The 20,276-nt window shown below is 41.1% G+C and overlaps 3 protein-coding genes across 6 annotated transcripts; all 3 read left to right on the forward strand.

Moving 5' to 3' along the window:
- Positions 1 to 24: 24 nt before the first annotated feature.
- actr1b (actin related protein 1B) lies at positions 25 to 4,865 on the forward strand. The gene is made up of 11 exons (XM_057321784.1): positions 25 to 227; positions 1,157 to 1,221; positions 1,338 to 1,413; positions 1,538 to 1,663; positions 1,753 to 1,877; positions 1,975 to 2,191; positions 2,359 to 2,451; positions 2,563 to 2,737; positions 2,821 to 2,882; positions 2,969 to 3,009; positions 3,154 to 4,865. The coding sequence occupies exons 1-11, from the start codon at positions 180 to 182 to the stop codon at positions 3,254 to 3,256; spliced, it is 1,131 nt and encodes a 376-aa protein (XP_057177767.1). The 5' UTR covers positions 25 to 179; the 3' UTR covers positions 3,257 to 4,865.
- Positions 4,866 to 6,200: 1,335 nt separating this feature from the next.
- On the forward strand, positions 6,201 to 16,576 carry dgcr2 (DiGeorge syndrome critical region gene 2). 4 transcript variants are annotated; one of them, XM_057321779.1, is made up of 12 exons: positions 6,201 to 6,580; positions 8,227 to 8,259; positions 8,537 to 8,659; positions 10,748 to 10,834; positions 11,302 to 11,337; positions 11,426 to 11,636; positions 11,719 to 11,795; positions 11,956 to 12,138; positions 12,372 to 12,575; positions 12,830 to 12,982; positions 13,065 to 13,301; positions 13,393 to 16,576. In XM_057321779.1, the coding sequence occupies exons 1-12, from the start codon at positions 6,505 to 6,507 to the stop codon at positions 13,626 to 13,628; spliced, it is 1,656 nt and encodes a 551-aa protein (XP_057177762.1). In that variant the 5' UTR covers positions 6,201 to 6,504; the 3' UTR covers positions 13,629 to 16,576. The 4 variants fall into 4 exon arrangements, with proteins under 4 accessions (XP_057177762.1, XP_057177763.1, XP_057177765.1 ...); XM_057321780.1 differs by lacking the exon at positions 11,302 to 11,337 and having other exon boundaries at positions 6,202 to 6,580; positions 13,393 to 16,573; XM_057321782.1 differs by lacking the exons at positions 6,201 to 6,580; positions 8,227 to 8,259 and adding an exon at positions 9,429 to 9,575 and having other exon boundaries at positions 8,549 to 8,659.
- Positions 16,577 to 16,953: 377 nt separating this feature from the next.
- car15 (carbonic anhydrase 15) lies at positions 16,954 to 19,956 on the forward strand (the record flags this gene model as incomplete). Its single annotated transcript, XM_057320461.1, has 7 exons — positions 16,954 to 17,137; positions 17,256 to 17,432; positions 17,559 to 17,704; positions 17,788 to 17,880; positions 18,374 to 18,440; positions 18,513 to 18,673; positions 18,797 to 19,956. Coding segments are annotated over 7 exons (1,038 nt in total), but the record flags the coding sequence as incomplete, so codon positions are not given.
- Positions 19,957 to 20,276: the final 320 nt, after the last annotated feature.

Below are 20,276 nucleotides of genomic sequence, written 5' to 3' on the forward strand. Positions count from 1 at the left end.
CGTTTGACTGGCTCCCTGCGCCGTTAGGTTCGGTTGACGCATCACCGCTCAGCCTGAGGTTTTTACTGCCTAGTGCCTGAGCAGAGACGGTTATTTTTTATTTACATGAGCAGAAAATCATAAAGCGTGTTTCTTGCGATTTGAGTTGACCGACAAACGCACCCAAGCGCAGGCTGATCATGGAGTCGTATGATATTATAGCCAACCAGCCGGTTGTAATTGATAATGTGAGTATGATGTCAGCCTTCCACACCCAGTCTGTGCTAACAGGCTAAAGCTAATACCATTGTGTCAAGCCTGGGTTCGCCGATCAACGCTAATATGTGTCTGTGATGTTATTTATGAAATTATATATTTTTAATGTGTGCACAGTCTGATGCACGTCTAAACATTCAAATGAACTTATTTGTGGAAAGAATAACAATGGGGTGTTTTGTCTGCATTGATTTATATTCAGGCATTAGCGGGTCAGAATGATGCATCATTGTATAATGTTATCTGTTCTGACAGTTTGTTGTTTGAATTTATTACTTAAATAAATGACATTTCTTTGTTTATATTAATAATACACTGCAAGTTGCGTGGCTGTCAGAGGTTATCTGTCAAATACAAGCCCGGATTTTAGCTAAAGTTGTTGTTGCTAAAATGACCGGCTATGACCCCGCCTTGCAAAAAAGAGTTACATTTTACTGTGCGTGTTATTTTATCTAGATGAGATATTTAAGGTAAATAGAAAATAAGATGTAACGGGCTGCGAAGGGTCAAAAGTTCTTAAGAATTTGGTTTTATTTTGAAAGTCCTCAAACCCCAAGCATGTTTACAAGTGTGACATTACTCTGACAAGTTACTTAATTTTTTTTTAATGATGTCAACTTGTAGCAGATCAATGCAGATGAAATAATATCTGAGAGATCATTAGGACATTTTCTCGTGTGTGTGTGTGTTTTGTAGATGGTTGAGTTTCTTGTTTTCCCCTCAAGCTCTATCTCATGACTTAGGCTCAAGCATTCATGATTCATTTTTAAACACATTCAGTACATTTACTTTTATAGTTAAGGTTCATTTTGACACCCCCCCCAACCCCCCAACCCCTTTATAATAGTAAGCCATATTCTAATCTCTGTCCTTGTCTATATGTATCTGATATATGTATCAGGGTTCTGGTGTTATCAAAGCTGGCTTTGCTGGAGATCAGATTCCCAAATACTGCTTCCCGAATTAGTATGTACTCATTTTATTGCTGTTCTTGCATAAGTCTAACCTTTTATTGTAAACTGTAATTATAATAAATATATGTTATTTATCTTGGTGTATTAACGGTGTTGTATTATGCCTAGTGTGGGACGACCCAAACATGTTCGGGTGATGGCTGGTGCGCTTGAGGGTGATATGTTTATCGGACCTAAAGCGGAGGTATAAATCTGTTTAAAGCATCGTCTTCCTTTAGTATTTCAACCTTTAAAATATGTTCTAGTAATGTAAAGCTAAATGTATTGGTCTCTGTGTATCTTACTTTTTATATCTGTTGTGTCTTCAGGAGCACAGGGGGCTTCTGTCTGTACGCTATCCTATGGAACACGGAATTGTGAAAGACTGGAACGATATGGAGCGCATCTGGCAGTATGTCTACTCGAAGGAACAGCTGCAGACCTTCTCAGAGGAGGTGTGGCCTGGTCCTTTTTACACATTACTTTGACACTATACGCTTTATTTTTCAGAGAAGTAAATTTGTTTCTCTTGCTTTTATCTTAGCATCCTGTACTACTGACCGAGGCACCGCTGAACCCCAGTAAAAACCGAGAAAGGGCGGCAGAAGTTTTCTTCGAGACTTTCAACGTTCCAGCGCTGTTTATCTCCATGCAGGCAGTGCTCAGTTTGTGAGTTTCCTAAGATTTCTTTACAACCAAACATCATGTGGTGTTTTCGTGGTCAGAAGCATCTCCCTTACACAGAAATGGGCTTCTTGCCTGACAGATATGCCACAGGCCGAACCACGGGTGTGGTCCTAGACGCTGGTGATGGGGTGACACACGCCGTCCCCATCTATGAAGGATTCGCTATCCCCCATTCCATCATGCGTGTGGACATCGCCGGGCGTGACGTCTCTCGATACCTCCGCCTGCTCCTGCGCAAGGAAGGCTACGATTTCCACACCTCAGCGGAGTTCGAGGTTGTGCGCACCATCAAGGAGGTAAGAAGTTCCAGAAATCAAGGCATAACAACAAATCTTCCTTCAAATCCTTCAGCTGCAGAATATGAAGCTTTGAAAACATCGTTTAAGAGTTAGATGTTGCACATTGCAAAGTAGTGTCCGTATAAAGGATCTAGTGAATTTGAACCGCATGTTTTATTTTCCAGAGAGCCTGCTACCTTTCCCTCAACCCCCAGAAAGATGAAACTCTAGAAACTGAGAAAGCACAATACACACTCCCAGATGGAAGCACTTTAGATGTAAGTGACAATAAATTTACCAGCATGCAATTTTATTGATTTGGTTTTTAAGTTTTAATTCATCTGTTGTTCTACCAGTTGGTTGTACTCACAGCTGTTAATCTTGCTTAGATTGGCCCAGCGCGGTTCAGAGCTCCAGAGCTTCTCTTCAGGCCCGATCTGATCGGAGACGAGAGTGAAGGCATTCACGAGGTGCTGGCTTTCGCTATTCAGAAGTCAGACATGGACCTGCGACGCACGCTCTTCTCAAACATAGTGCTGTCTGGTGGCTCGACGCTCCTGAAAGGTGCAGCAAAAATAGTCCTTTCTTTCTCCTCTCTAAACTCTGCAGCACGTGACAACTGACATTCTGTTTACCCTTTCTTGCAGGATTTGGAGATAGGTTGTTAAGCGAAGTGAAGAAACTTGCACCCAAAGATGTTAAAATTAAGGTGAACCCATGACTGAGATTTGAAAATGTTGAAATGTTGTTGCATACATGAACTGTGTTGCTAACATTGTTTCTCCTTGTTTTTAGATATCAGCACCACAGGAGAGACTTTACTCCACATGGATCGGGTAAGTATACTTAACCAGTCAAACATTTAGACACACTTTGATATTTGTTTGTAGAGCAATATATATTTACAACAATGTCCTGCTATAAAAAGAGTTCCGTTTTAATTTCCAACGTTCACATGTTTCCCACCATGCCTTGTGTAGGGGATCTATCCTGGCTTCACTTGACACCTTTAAGAAAATGTGGGTCTCCAAGAAGGAATACGAGGAAGATCGCGCCCGCGCCATCCACCGGAAGACATTTTGAATGGGGGTGAAGGGCACCAGTCTCCCTCATCTCAGCGTTTCACATCCCTCTCCTTTCCTCGCTTGGCCTCTCTCTGTTCACTCTCCCCCCTCCACCTGTCCCGACGAGGGAACCTTCCGGGCCTCCCAATCGCAGCTAGGCATGCCTTCATTGTCCCCTGCCCAGCTTCACATTGGGACACCCGACTGGGACTGGGACAGGGCTCGGTCAGGCATTCCTCGCCCGTTCCGCACCCATTTACGCCCATCAAATACCGAAAAGCTTTGCAGGGCATCAATCAATACTGTTAACTGTTGTTTCATTTGAAGCCAATGCTTACCATTCAGCGCTTAAATATTTATTACACTATTTACCCTGCCCTGTATGATATTGTCATATCTATTCTAATGAAAAACATGAAGGTGAATGTTATGTTGTAAGAATTTAATTCCAAACAAGATTAGATCAATAACTTTCGTATGTCGCAGTTGTCAATGTACATGACGACGTGTGGATATCTGTAGTCAAAGTCAAAATAGTATTTTTATTCTTATTCATTTGACTTTGCTGGTTATTGTTTTCGGGTCGTTCATGGCGAACACGTATGATAGAAAAAAGCATCGTTCACCACTACAACAATTCACTGTAACGGACACTACCGTGTTTATTGTTTGTGTCCTTTCCCTTGACTGTCTCGATGCTGAAACCCTTCTAGCTCAAGGGAAATACATGATGTGTACTAAAACAGGAATTACACGGGACGTAGCTAGATTTATTGCTGCTTGAGATGTTGACAAGTGTTATTCTTAGCATACAGTACATTTTAACGTGGAATCATCGGTTTACGCTAAAGGGGCGAGGGTTGTACTGTTTACTCTTTCGTTGATATGTTGCTCCACGAGAATTATGTTTCTCAGCTTTAAGTTATCTAGCGTAACTTTTTCCCTACCTTAAATGTCAAGTTCTCGCACAGAAAGCGATGCAAACATTAGCCCTTTTGTGTCCATTGAATGTTTTAATCCATTTCCCATGAATCTTTGCTCTTATATTGTTAACTCATCAAGCAGAGCAGTTGACTGAAGTTTAATGAAGTCATCCGGTGAGCGTTTAAGAATTTATTAGGCTTCAATGTTGTGGCGCTATTCAACTGTAAAATCACACCCCCAAATCTGCATTACTGCATGAACAGAATGACTGAGATTGTGTGTTTTTTCAATGTAATTCTAAACAAAATGTGGGTAAATAAGGGTGGCCAAATGGATTTAGAAGCTTGCGGCTCTTTTGACACTAGAGTTTCTTAAGGGTTTGTTGAAAGAGATCTGCTGTCTAATGGGATGTGGTGGCAGGGTTGCGTTCAAGTCCAATTTGTTCAACCTAGGATTCGCGTTACAGTGTCGTCATTGGAAAACCAGAGCATCTTGGTTGTATTTTTTTTATTCATAAAAAATCATAAGCCTTGTGTACAGTGGATTGCTATTCAACAATATAAAAAAACAAACAAAAAATAAATTACAAAAAGGACTAAAATGTACAAACCTGTTTCTTCAGTCGTTGCTTTTTCTTTTAATTTTGTAAATTCAGTATGATAAATAAATTAATGCTGTCTGAAATACGGTTTCTCTGTCTATCATATATCATATGGTGTCTTTGCATGCTGAATGTATTAACAGTGGTTTTAAAACTGCTTGAGTTTTGTCACATTTAGTTGGTGTGACTGTGACAGGAAACAAGTTTTTACATGTCAATTCTAAAGTTGCCTAAATATACTACTTTTACTTTTTTGTTTTATTGTTGAAAACAAAATAAGCTGTTACGATCTACTATCCGGCACAAGTTAGTCTTATAAATAATTAGGTTAAATTTAGACAAAGCATTCGTAAGTATAATTGTAATCTCTTTACGATTATGATTACTCATTGTTCCTGGCCAATCAGTGACAACTCCGCCCACGTTATTCACTAAACACTACTCACGAACTGACAACACACCGAATTTAATAAAGTGCCTATTTCTTGACGGTTAAACCAGTACGTTCTATATAATATGGACTGCAGTATGAAAAGACTTTGGGCAAACAACAACCATAAAAGCATTAAGACGCATGAGCCGCTTTTCAGCGCTTGCCTGTTGTTGAAATAGGTCAACGGCGCCGCCATATTGGAAAGGGAAAGACTGTCATTTAAACACAAGTAAACGGGGAGTGGCGTTTTATTCTGGACGAAAGGCGCATTAACGCTTACATTTCTCAATCTACTTGGTTATAATTTCGAAGTTATTCATTGCCAAAAGGTATACTACATCAATGTAGTATAATTTAACACGAAATTAAAACTTCCCACAATTGTTCTTATAATCTGCACAGTTCGTCCGGGAGATTTTTTTAGGATGCTACACAAAGTACTAAGAAAGTACTATAACTTTAAGGCTCTCTTATTAAGCCAGGACTATGCCTTAGTTAATTTAGGCTATTACAGTTGCTTTTATTTAAATGCCTTAGAAACATTACTGATGTGCATTCTGAGATAAAACAAGGGCACTGGCATATTTTAAGATATGTCAGGGCAAGTTATTTTCTGGGACTAGTCTCAAGCCTTGTCTGTGAAACCGGGGCTAAATATATTGTTCCATTACGGTTATTTTGTAGGTTTGCTTTCTTACCAAAGCTATTTATAAAGACATCCAATAGGCTATATACATTCATGAAACTTATAAAGTGTTTCTATTTAGCCTAAAAATAAGGGAGCTAAATATGATGATATCCACATGCATTTTATGCCTGTGCACTTTATGTTATTTTCTATAGCTACATGTCACAAACTCGTAGAAAACGTCAAATGTAATTTATATACTATACTCATCCGTAAAATGAATCCCTAAATGAAGGAATAACCGTTAACGTATTCCACGTAAATCCCTCTGAACAACAGGAATGAAGGAAATGTTTATTAAAGCACCTCCTCCTCCCCTCGGCTGGGGGCTGGAGAACATGGTTAGGATTGTTTTGATGGGATTGGTGGAGCCATCTTGTTTTACATCCGTCCTGAGCCAGAGGAAAGAGCCATGGAATACGATACGATATCTCGATCATAGCTAACTTAAATACACACATCACAGCATTAATGCTCGTTTCCTATCGGCGGAATATGCAGACAACAAACAAACACTGTGCATGTTAATGTATTTTTCAACATCGTCGCCGGTGGCATAAGTGCATTTCTCTCTCTCTCTCCACATTTTCTCCGGTGTGAGCTACTATGAATGGAGGCTAAATGTTGCCGAAGACTGACAGCGGTGGTTTTGTGCTTTTCCTCTTTATTCTAACACTAACAGATCCGCCACGGACAGGTAAAATGTTGCTTTAATGGACGCATTTCCTAAAATTACGCGTTATGGTGCTGGTTGGGAGGTTAAAGGCTCGCGCACAAGCTTAAATTCGGTCAGAATGCGGAACGATCCCGCGGGTGTTTGTTTTTGATGTGCGCAGGTTGTTGATACAATTGTATCATTTTGTGTCACTTGCCTGAAGTGCACGTGCACGACCTGCAGACGCGTTCTTAGGCCGTCTGGGCCTTTAAAAAATCACTGCGATGTGAAGAGTTGTTCTCCGGGTTAATTGTGCATTCGCTTTGTAAGCTTCACGCGTTGAAATGGCGTTTGCATGGGGTTTTGCGATTGCATCTTGAGTGTTTCTGGTCAGCCGCACACAGATCGAAGCGAAACCTTACTGGGGGTTGTGTAGGCTACTGTCCGAGTAAAGGTTTATCACTGATACCCTATAGAAACTCATGGGATCAAATAAACCGTTTGGCCTGTTTTATGTTGTTCTTCTTCATTTCAGTGTGGAGTGCAATGTGCCCAGATGATTGATGTGGTTGCACTTGTTTTATGGAGGTCCTGGTGGTCGTGAACACAGCAGTTTATTCTCAGAATGTGATCTTGATAAAGGTACATAAAGGTCTCAGTGTAGTCACTGTGATCATATGACTAACAGAACATTTAAAGGAGTCTTGCATGAGTGACTCTGAAAAAGTACGAACCAACCATTCAAATGAGAGAATTGGAATTATTGTCCATGTAGTTCATGCACTAGAGACCCACACACTGATATGAATGCTGTGGTTACTTTTAAGTTTAAAGTGGTCAGTAAAACTTGTAGACACTCCGGGATTGGTTTTTACCAGTCGAACAGGTGTTCACAAGTTGAAAGGGTCTTACTGTCTACAACAGTTAATGTGGCCCAAGTCTAGCCCTGTTAATCCACAGAAGAGAGCAACGTGCTTTTCTCAGTGTTGGGTTGTTTGTGAAGGGATTACTTTAGACTCCGCGTTGGACAGGTGATGGTTGATATTTGGAGGCGATTGATTGGTCTGTGTCTGGACCTCCCAAGAAGTTCCTCTAGAAATGTCATCACTTTATGTGTGCGAGATCCTCGGATCCCAAGAGAACTCTTAATGGATTCTAGGATCAGGTTTTGCTAACATCGGTTAACGGAAAAGGTTCTATGTATGAGCGATAGCAAATGAGATGGCTAGACAGTTTGTCTTGTAGGTAAATAAAGTTCATTTGTTTGTTTACGTCATGGTAGTTGTAAATGTTGTCCTGAATTTAACCCACATAAAATACTATATCGAATTGACTATAATTATCTGTAGTAAAATTCCTAGATGATGTAGTGTTTTTGAGCATAACTAAAGTAAATACTATGGTATATTACAATATTTACTACGAAAAGATATGTAAGATATAGTCATTATACTAAACGATATAATTGCTTTGTTACGTATAGTATAGTCATGTTTCATTCATGGCTGATTTGAACACAAAATCAATTTTAGCTGAATTGCAGTAATTGCGGTTACAAAGGAATTTGGTTTTTTTGCATTACACTAATGAGAAATGCAGGCTGGGGGATGTTTGTCATGAAAATGCAAAAATAACAATAAATCAAAACTCAGCCTCTTCAGATCACTAAATCGGTCTCTCGCCCGCAGGTTCACAGCTCGCTCTGGCCAGACTGCTGTCAGGTAAGCTGCAATCCTGCATTGGAATTCTTGCGATGTGTCTGAAGACTATAAAGATGGAGTTTGATGTTGTTTTGGTTTGGGGCATTGACCAGCATGTCCTTGAACCTTTGGAATTAGGCACCATCTAAATGTGACCTCTTGCAGACAAGGCTAAAAAGACTTTCCTGTTGCGTAATAATATAATGCCCATTTGTAATCACACATAATGGAGTGGATTCTTTCTAGATGAATGTTGCTCTTAATGTGGTCTGATCCACCGTTTACCCCTGGGTTTCAGACCTGCGATGTAGTCCGGCCCAGTTTGCCTGCCGGAGTGGAAAATTGCAGTGCATTCCTCTGTCCTGGCAGTGTGACGGGTGGACGGCCTGCGAGGACAAAAGTGATGAGATCGATTGCCCTAGTAAGTATAAACACACACACAAAACTCACACAACCTCAAAACTGATGCGATACACCAGTGATTCCCAACCTCAAATAGTGTCCAGAGGGTACTTGGATTTCCACATTTGGAATTGTGACATGGGAATTCAGGGCTGTTGAGAAACCAAAAGAAAAAATCTTATTTTGTGGGTTCTATATTAATCCAGCTCCTTTTTTAATATATATACTGTATATATTCTGCTTGGGTGCGTATAAAACTAAACACACTCATGCATGTATCAGGAACCGTCTGACTTATTCGGTTAAGTTTTGCCATGGTGATTTTTGTTTGCTTTGCGGGTAGAGGATGTGCTGTCTTCTCCATGTCTAAACCCTGAAATGAGACATGGTGCTCAGTGTCCGGGGATTTATGGAGCATGTGGCCTCATACAGAAACCGATAACCTGTTTGAAACCTGTTCTTTGTTTTTGAAAGATGAAAAAGATCAGATGCTTTGTTCGGTGGTAGGGATGTAACAGTATCAAAATCTCACTGTACGATAATACCTCAGTATAAAGTCCACTGCACGGTATTTATTGCACTGTTTAAGATGACAAATGATGACTTGGAAACATGCCGTAAGCATCCTCTTTTCTTGATCATCTAATCATAACTGTTGCTTAGGTATGAGTTATAGTATGAGATGGGTCAAATGACCTAAAAATACCTTTTATAAAATCAAATAATTGCACCAGATGGACCTTGCCAAAGGAAATATCGATTATTTTTTTGAACATTCTCTATGTTAGGCCCTGAAGACCAATCCTTTCATACAGTCATGCAAGGCTGGATTGGCCATCGAGCATACTGGGCATTTTCCCGGTGGGCCGATGTACTTTTTGGGCCGAAACGGACGCATGGGCCAGAGAGACGGACGGATTAGAAGCGTGAAGCGGGTGCGTATGCACGGAACGCAAATGTAATTGCGAATCGCACATGTATGCAGGAAAGGCAATGACATTCGGTGGAATTGCAGTGGTATTTATACATGTTCGACTGACACTTGGAGTGTATTTATGTATGTGAAGATGCTTTTGTTTAAGCTCTCCTGTGATTTATGATGAATGAAACTTTGTAATGTTGTAAACTCTTCATTGTAACTTTGAGAGGTAGTTGACCATTTGTTTTGGCACGGCACCAGACCTTTCAAGTCCCAGTGAAATTAAAAATGACACTGCTTATTTTTTCATGAAATATTGCAGCGTTTATTGTAAATAGTTTATCAATGTGGGTCATTCTCTTTTTAAAATTCGTGTGCCCTCACAATCTTTAGTTAAAATCTGAAAATGCACTTCCTTCCTGTAATGACTGTCCATCTGAAATGACGTATGTTAGACTGCTTAGGCGGAGCATCCGTTAACTCCTCCCCTTCAACTGTCAGTCTGCTGCCAGTTCCATTTCTATATATATATATATATATATATATATATATATACAATTGAATTTTTATCATTAGAAATTCAATTTCACTCGGAAAATACGGAAGTAAAAACGATCGCAACTTCCAGTTCACAGGGACTTTAACCTTTTTGCTACAGTTTGTCCAGTTAAGTTCTGGGGTCCAAAAGCCTGAGACCACAATGGTATTCAAAATGTATTTAAACCTTGAAATAAGATTGAGATTATTTGCTTTTTTGAAACAGAACATGTTAATGTCGATATAATTCTTTCTTCAATATCCTATGTTCTATTATACTATGCACACAATGTTTTTTGGCACATTCTCAAATCACGCTGGGTTACACAGTCTGTGCCAGCTCGAGTGCATGCTGAAATGTGGAAGTGTTTCATATGGTGAGCTGTTTTTATTTCTTCCACCGAGAGAAGCTCTGCTATTACTTTGTTCCCCTGCTGTGGATTCAGGATTTAACCACAATTCCCTTGAAAGCATGTTGTCAAATTTACAAAGCCTACGCCGTAATCCTGTTCAACGGGATACTGGGAGACGAATGTAACAGATCATTATCACAGACGGGTGATGATTTCGTCTAATCATTTGGCTGGATGTGAGCTGTCATGTGGTTAAGGTGTGTCCTGCTGATATTCTGCACTGTTTACTTCCTCGCAGCAATCAAAGAAGAGCGATATCGATATAACAATGGGTACGAGCCGGTGGAGGATGTTATGGGTGTCGCGCAGCCGGTGCGCTTCAACAGTAAGATCCTTCATGATGTCATCCAAACGTACTTGTGTGTTGTGGAGTTTTGAAATACCATATATATATATATATATATATATATTATACCAATATTTCTGATGCAAGCAAATCACAAAGTTCTGGCATCATTTATTCACCCTCATGTTGTACAAAACCTGTATGACTCTTTTGTTTCCCTGTGGAACACAGAAGAAGATATTTTGAGAAATGTCTCAGTGGTTTTTTGTCTATACAAGGGAAGTCAATGGGGACCAACATACTTCAAAATATCTTCTTTTGTGTTCTGCGGAAGAAAGAAAGTCAAACAGGTTTGGAAATTACGTGAGGGTGAAGAAATGATGATTTTTTGTGGCGAACTATCATCTGACATTAATAAAGAGTATGCAGGCTTAATAATAATACTGTGTGCATCATAGGTTAGACCAAGTTTCATTTCAAAATCATTTGTGTTTGTTTCGCTTAAGGTATAAATCAAGCTCATTTTCTACACCACGCGGCAGGTTGTTTAACCTGGAATATTTCTTGAAATGATCACATGGCGTTCCTCACAGTCTTCTCAAATCCGTGTTTTAACTCCTCCACGTGCAGAGAAGTGTCCGAGCGGATGGCACCATTACGAAAAAACAGCCAGCTGTTACAAAGTCTACCTGAGAAGCGAGAACTACTGGCAGGCGGTGGAAACCTGTCAGAAGGTCAACGCCTCCCTCGCTACTTTCAGCACCAACGAGGAGCTGCAGTTCATCCTGAAGATAGAAGTGGACTTTGACGAAAAAGTGTGTGAACGAAAGGACCAGTGCAAGTGAGTAAATCCGGTTCCTCGTGGTTTCTCAGCTCAAATGGTTGGTGCTTTGAGTTTTCACGGATGTGCTTCGCCGTCACAGGTTCTGGGTGGGATATCAGTACGTGATCACCAACCAGAATCATTCTCTGGAGGGCCGATGGGAGGTGGCGTACAAAGGTTGGTTTTGTCTCCGATGAATTATCTTGCGGAGAAGTATTCGGTTAAGCTCCATTTGCATTTCTGTGTTTGCTCGGAATCTGTAATCCTCTGTAAATGTCATCACGAGGGCTTTTAGATCAGTTGCCTGAAAGCGCGTCCGTCCGTCTGTTCCTCGCAGGATCCACGCAGGTGTTTCTTCCTCCGGAGGGTCTGGCTAACTTCGGCGAGGCCAACCCCACCCAGGACAACGTGTTCTGTGCCCAGCTGCAGCGCTTTCAGATCAAGAGCATGAACGAGCGAGGCTTGCACAGCTGGCATGCGGAAAACTGCTACAAGAAATTCCCCTTCCTCTGCAAGAGAAGTACGTTTCATTATCATTCCAACACTTCCTCGAGGTCCTTCGTTTCAATTCATGCTTGTTGCTGTCGTCTTTGTGCCCCTAGTGGCAGCAACTGGAATTGCAATTAAAACGTCACCATGCACTACAACGTTTGCTGTTTTGGGGAAGAGCGTATTTTTAACATGGCGACACTACGTACTTTAAAAAGAGACCATTTATGGAACTACTGGTCCGTCTCACTTTTTTCTTTACAGGACAAACATGTGTTGACATCAAAGACAACGTGGTGAGCGAAGGCTATTATTTCACGCCCAAAGGGGACGACCCCTGTCTGAGCTGCACGTGCCACGACGGCGAGCCGGAGATGTGTGTGGCCGCGCTGTGCGAACGCCCGCAGGGATGTCAGCACTTCCGAAAGGACCCCAAAGAGTGCTGCAGGTTCACCTGTCTGGATCCTGGTAAAAAACGAATCTCACCCAATCACCATGAGACGTGTAGTCGGTTGTCATTTTAATGCAGTAAATGCGTTTTTACCAGAGTAAATCTTTTTCTTCTTTTTTTGGACCACTAGTGAAGTTTCCGGCAAGTTTACCACTAGGTGGAGCTGCTCTCTCAGTGTCCATTGCATCGGACACTTTGTCCCGATTTCAGATTGTGCACCTTTCAATCTCATTGCCGTTGTGTGTGTGTGTGTGTGTGTGTGTGTTTGTAGACGGCAGTAGTCTGTTCGACTCTATGGCCAGCGGCATGCGGCTCATCGTCAGCTGCATCTCGTCCTTCCTCATCCTCTCTCTGTTGCTCTTCATGGTGCACAGACTGAGACAGCGGAGACGAGAGCGCATCGAGACCCTCATCGGAGGCAACCGTAAGACCCCTTGTGATGTTCTAAATTGAGTCAAGTAAAAAGCATTCAGCGATCGTTAACACGTTTACGGTTTGTTTCGCAGTGCATCATTTTAATTTGGGACGGAGGGTGCCCGGCTTTGACTACGGGCCGGATGTGTTTGGGACGGGCCTGACGCCGCTGCACCTCTCGGATGACGGCGAGGGGGGTGCGTTCCACTTCCAGGAGCCCCCGCCCCCTTATGCTGCTTACAAGTATCCGGATATCCACCACCCTGATGATCCTCCGCCACCATACGAGGCCTCCGTCAATCCAGACAGCATCCTTTATATGGACCTCGGTACGCTTTCCAAATACAAGTTCAACTTTTTTGTCCGTGCAAACTATTCTTAAAAGTAGACAGCTTGGTGTTAAGACTTTTTTGCATGCAGGTCGGACCGGGGCTCCTCTGGCCACCGGGCACGTGAGCACCGCAGCCGAATCTCTCCAGAGGGCGTACCCAGAGCAGGCTCCGCCCCCACCGCCGCCCCTGGAGGAGCGTGAAGATTCCATCGACAGCAGCACGCTGCTCGTGTCTCCAGACACCCCCAGCGAATCAGAGAACAGCATCACTCAGAGCTCCAGCGTGGACTGCAGCACCGGGCCCTCGCTCAGCACCGTGGTATAGGCCAAGAGAAACAAAGGAGAACATGTGCATCCTGGGACTGATCGATTTACCGCGGATGATGAATTTGGAGGATTTGAGAACGGTTTTTGGGTTCAGAGCGAGGACTACAAAGCAAGGATGGTCGTTTTCATTTTTCTTTCGCTTGAGCGTCACTACGTGTAAATACTTCCCTCGATTGAGTTCTCTGTTGCGTCACGTCATGAACGGTGGGAGAGGTGACAGACCACCGTCTCTGTGGTTCACACTGGCATGCTTCATTCACCACAACTGCTCGCTAAACCGGCTGTAATGAAGACCCGAGCGTCTCTCACTGGAATGGAGACTGTTTTTCTGAAACGAAGAAGTACTGCTCGGTCCAAACGGTGCCTTCTGAATCCCATCTGTTCCTCCATGCACGTGCAGGAGAAAGATCCGTTTGGAGACGAGCAGTACCACGTCTTCGTTTGGATTTCTGTGATGTCTTTCAATACCGTAGCACAAATTCAGATACGACAAAAAAAAGTTGTTGTTCGATTCTGTTGACGTTGCAGTAGATTACGGTACGAATTTGTTTCCGCCTTGTGACTTCAAAATATCCTGCTGTGATGTGACGATGCAAATTCATCGACTCGTTTTTGGATCGTCACACTACCTTGAAGCATTTGGGCTTCTTTTGGGAGGCGCACATACACCGAACTCTAACACTAGTATATTGATGTCTCGGTCATTGGTTTCGCATTTGCTCACATTCAAATGAGTTGATGTCATGACCAGTTGTGCGGGTTACATTTCAACCTAAAATCCATTTGAAAAATAAGACGTTATATTTTGCATAAAGGAAATAAAGCCTTTTAAGAAGCCTTTTTAGGGAGCGTGTGTAAATAGTACATTTGTAAAGTACTAACGCAAGAAGACTAAATTTAATGTCTGCTTATTTTCATTGAAACGTGACGTTTTTTTATTACTGTACTTCAGTGATGCGAATTGGGTTTCATTCTTTTTCTTTATGCACAACGCAACTTGTTTTCTTTCGATTATGGCACGGAATGGGACCTGTGAGATTCGCCCAAAAATGTAGACACTTCACATTTTGTATGCAGAATGTATAACGTCAAAGAGGAATTTTGGAATATTCTCCGCACAAAACAATGTGCAGATCTTCGTGTTAGGAAAATACATTTCTTAAGATCCTGAGTTTGGATTGAAGTGTTTAGAATGAGGAGGTTTGGATTGATGGTCTGCGTTTGCGTGTTTATGGTTGTTTTTACCACTCGAAAGGCTCTTCTCTCTATATTGCTTTGATGTACATAAAAAAATGAGTAAACTATTTGTTACTTGACACAATGTTAATGTGAGCATCTGTTTGCACACATGAGCATATAAATGTATGTATAAACAAAACACGCTTTGTTATTTACAGATTTTTAGACTACGTGTTGGACTGTGCATTTTCAGTGACAATGTTATGAACTTAAGGGATTGATCGGTTTCAAATATCTACTTGGTTTGCATTGTTGCTCACTGAGCTTAACACCTCTGTTTTTATTCTTTTTTTTGTGTTAATGGGAACATGCAAAATATCTCACACTGGTAATGCAACAAAAGCCCAAAATGACAATCGGGATCCTCATCGAATGCACCCAGCCTTGTGTTGGGCGCAAAGTACAAAGACAAAAAATATGAAATTGCCCGAAGATTTACTAGTTATTTCATGTACAGGTAAAGCGCCCATCACCGAAACACTAGAGTATGTGAAAGTATAAGCCAGGTGTAAATGTTTATGCAGTCTTATTTCAGCATTAATGTCCAGGGTTTCATTGGCACAGACAATCCTGTGAACAACAGTCTGTCTTTCATCATTAGCGTGTATGTTTGGATTCGATCGGTTGGGTGTGTGTTCTTTTCAAATTGACGTTAATGTTTCGCAAACCCGCGGTTGCATGTTTTTCTCGATATTGAGCATGCAGGGAGACGTCTCTTCTGGTGTACTCCAGCTATGCTTACAGCCTCCAAACCCACCCCATTCCACTTTCCCACCTCACGGTTTCTGCATTTGCATTACCTTTTTTAAACATAGATCATTTCTTCTAGATAGATTTTGCGGTGCAACAAACAAAGCATCATGTTTTATGTAGAATGCAACGGTTGTTGAATTTGTCAAATTTCTTGTTTTTTTATGTCACGTCCTGCTCTTTTGTCAGAGGGCTTTGTTTTCTTCTGAAGTAGATGTACATCTAATCAAATGCCAAATAAATTGTACCATGAAGAGCAACAATGTCTCGGTGTCTTTTTTCAAGGCGTTTCACAGACAACCTTCAAGCACAAGTGCTTCTGTGTGTATGGCGACACAAATCCCGTAAGACTTTTCAAAACTTGCCTGTAACAATTTAATGCCTTCTTTGAGGTTTCCATCCTGAAAACCAATCTCTTGAATGTCACGTGAGCCAGCGGGGATCCCATGTAAAAGCTTCTCCGTAAGTCGCCGGGGAATTCTCTCTCTCTCTGAGAGATTAGACATCGGTGCCTATAGACGTGACATTCCCACATAAAGGATTTGCATGACGGCATATATTTCTACACAGTGGCCACAGATATATGTGGACACCGCACTTAAAAATAGAACTTGTTTTTGTATTCGAAACAAAATAGTAAACCAAAATATTATCTCCAAACTAATAATATAGGGGCTTTTCTTATCCATTTCTACCCAGATGATTTTAGTAGATGTTTGAATTCAGTTCCTGAAGTTCACACAGGTGTCGCTCATCACGTTAACTAAAGACATGTTCCATTAAGTGCAATGATGTCCACATGTGTCTTGAGATTCTTCGTGGGCTAATGTAGGCTAAGATTTCATCTTTACATTTAACATTTCATCTAATTGGTTTTACTAATTGATCCTCTGTATCTTTTCCTTGCATTACATGCCATGCTTTTTATAACTTCACAAAACCTCTCATTTATTTAGCTATAAGACGTCCTAACATCCACAACTGCTTGTGAATAATCACAATGTTTAAACAATGCACTTTTTCATGTTATAACTGTAAAACGTTGTTTTGTCTGTTGCAGACTCCTCGTTCAACAGGCGGTGTTTGTGTGAGACTGTGAGACTGTGGACGGGCGCAGTGGCCGCGACACGCTCAAATGAGCGCAGTCCGAGAAAAAAACGGACATCCTACCTCTATTCAAGAAGACCACTATTTAAACCCCCAGTTTTTCTTCACGTTTAGTATTCTTGGGGTGCAAGACCGGTGGAAACGTTTGTTCATTTATCAAGTGCATGATGTTACTTCTGGTGATGATGTTGTGTGGGGTTTCACTGGCACTCAGTGATGGTGAGTGATGTCAAATTCATTCTTTCTTTTGCTTTGTTCTGTGGTTCAGTTGTCAGAACTTGAAAGCCGCCTGCTCGTCTCGAGGGAATTTAGTTATTTTTGTGTCTTTGACTGAAAAAGACCATTTTGATTTAGATGTTACTTGTTTCTTTTTCCTCCTAATAGATTTCTGTTATGACGATGAACGGTGTGGTGAGTCTTTTGTGAGCGACGTGTTTTTTTTTCATCCAGTCAAATCAATGTGATCGCTTTCATCTATCATTTAAGTGACTCGTTTTAAGGGTAACTAAGAGAAAGATGTTCTTGGTAGATCCATATGCGTGGGGAGACAACTACCCCTCCTGCCATCCGCTGCTGGAGAGTCATCATTCTCCAATCAATCTCAATCGTCAGCTGACCAAGAACGGTTCTTTGGACTCGTTGAATCTTGAAGGTTTCAGTTTGACTCCTAAAGGCCAGTGGAGGCTTGTAAACCAGGGTTACTCGGGTAAGTGAGCGAAGGAAGAAAAAGAATAACACGAGGGATTGTAGATAGAGATCGATGTTTAGTGGCAGGTGTATTCAGGGATGTACTGTGAGTTGCTTTGAGTAATGTGAATGTGTTTGGGCACAGTTGTGCTGGAGGTTGGTAACGGGATGCAGGTGAGCGGCGGGGGGCTTCCTGGAATTTACCGCACCGTCCAGCTACATTTCCACTGGGGAAGTGTCTTCACCAGTGGATCGGAACACACACTGGACCACCTGAGGTTCCCCATGGAGGTTTGAACGTTCTTGACCTCCAAACCTTAACACTACGAGTTTCATCTTGTTTTTATGAAAATATGTTGTTGTGTTTTCCACAGATGCATATAGTCAACATCAAATCCACACATCCGAACTTAACATCTGCGCTGGAGGACCCAACCGGTCTTGCTGTGCTGGGGGTTTTCATTGATGTAAGCAGTGTTGGGTGTAACTAGTTACTAAGTAATTAGTTACTGTAATTTCATTACTTTCCCCTTAAAGTAAAGTAAGGGATTTTTTCTGTAATTTAATTAGTTACTTTCGATGTAATGGAACTAAATACTGTGAATACTGTGTTAATGTCAATTCCAGTATTGCATATATTACAAAGTCAACATTTTAATTGCATGCATTATGTATCGTTCTCACATTTGTAATACTTTAGTCAGTTAACAAGAGTACTTGTGTAGTTTAAAATGATTTATTTGAATGAATTAGTCGTTTCATGTCTATCCTTGAATCAATCAAGGTTGATATAGAAAGTAATTAAATACTAGTAATTTGTACAGTAATCTAATGACACTATTGAATAAGTAACTAGTAATTCATTACTTTTTCAGAGTAACTTATCCACGATTGGATGTAAGGCATCCTTTTATCTGGTGCAATATTTGACCATGAACCCATGTTCACGTTTTACTTTAGGTGACTTCTTTGCACAATGAAAACTTTCACCCCATCTCGAGCGCACTTCCTTTTGTTGCCTACAAAGGTTGGTTAAGAGCTTAGATTTTTGTCATTTTAGAAACTTCCTAGAAAGTCCTAATATCATTTTCCCCCGTAGGACAAACCAAACCGATTCGACCGTTTCCTCTAATAAATCTGTTACCTCAGAACAACCTCGCGCAGTATTACCGATATCACGGCAGTCTCACGACGCCGCCCTGTTCTCAGGTGGTTTTGTGGACGGTGTATGAAGTGCCCATCGATATTTCATGGGGTCAGGTACGGACAACGCTGCCTTGTGCATTATTTCGCATACATGTTCTATTAATATGTTTGCATTGATGAAAGTTTGATTTATGTAAATTATGACATTACTAAGACTGCTTTGTTTTCTTTTGTCAGTTTGACCGTTTTGTAAGCGGTATATATGCTACACAAGAAGATGAAAATGACCAAGTTCTTCTGCACGACAACTACAGACACATCCACCCGACTTACGGTCGCACCGTGTACGCTTCCAAAGACGCCAGGCTTCTCACCAATAGTGCTTCCTGTCTTACGTTCTTTCACCTTTTAAATGTTCTTCAGCTTTTGCCACTTTTAAACCTCTAGTATTTTGCACATCACAGAAAGTATTAGGTGTCTGCTTGGTGTCAAATGGACAGTTCTTTACACAATTTCATATTTAGCATTATTTAGAAAGTGTCATTGGTCAGAAGCTGTCGAGAAAACACATTGTGGTCGCTCGCACGCTGGAGCGTACATCTTCAACAGCTCCTTTGATATATGCTGTGATTCATTGACTATTTTAAGCAGGTAATGGATGAGTGATTTATCCTCTGAAGGTTTCCCTATGTGCGTATTTCCCCTTATTCATTACGACTGAACTTGATCGCCCAAAGCCTTTTGCTGGGGAGAATTCCCAAGTCTATATATAAAGGCCAGTGTTTAGGGATTTTGACTGATACCATATAGCAGCAAGATCTCGTTTCGGGTTCATTTCGCAGGCTTCATGTCAATTATAATGAATTTGTAGACCGCTCGAGATCTTTTGTTATTCTATATACTTCTAGCCAAAAGGTGATGTTATCATTCTGTGAAAAACACAAACTTACCTCAGAAGGCAAACTATTTCATGTGGATACAGTACAGTGGAGATGGTAGTTTGACTCGAGTACCAGTGTCAAATGGTACTGATGGAAAGTGAATAAAAATGAATTTCCATTTATTAGTCTGATTGTTTGGATCGCTCACATGCACACAAGCGTGTTGTTGTAGCGCTCATACCATTCACACCCTGTTACTGACGTATAGGGAGCACTGCAGGGTTCACACAAAGCACCCTTGTTTTGCTCTCTATTGAGGTTACTGGGGTTGTTAAGTTGAGCAGTGAGGTCATCCTCCTCTGCTCATTGACGGTTCAAAAGAACACTCAACGTTTTAAAGTGTTCATCAGCTCAATACACCATCAATGAAAAATGACTGTGTTGTGCCAACTTGAGTTTACGAGTAATATTTGTGCAAATTATAAATGATATCTGCCAAAATAAAATGAATTTGAAGTAGACCTATTTTATGCATACTTAAGCGAAGTGTTCTTAAGTATTTTTTCAAGTGTACTTGAGTACTATACCCCACTTAAAAGTGTCCTTTAATTGTAAGACAGGTGTTCTTTTAAGTACACTTCACATGGAACAGAAGTAATGTTTGAGTACACAACTAGTGTTTTGTGAGAAGTACAGAATATTACGATTTCTGCAACAACCGGTAGACTGAAAGTCCTCTTGTTTTAAGTTTATATGTATGCTAATAGCATGCTTGAATATGTTTTTGTAACTGTAAAGACGACATTTATTGATCTCTTAAAAATTATTTAACGTTT

Source organism: Triplophysa rosa, linkage group LG22 (genome assembly GCF_024868665.1).
Source record: "Triplophysa rosa linkage group LG22, Trosa_1v2, whole genome shotgun sequence".
NCBI lineage: Eukaryota > Metazoa > Chordata > Actinopteri > Cypriniformes > Nemacheilidae > Triplophysa > Triplophysa rosa.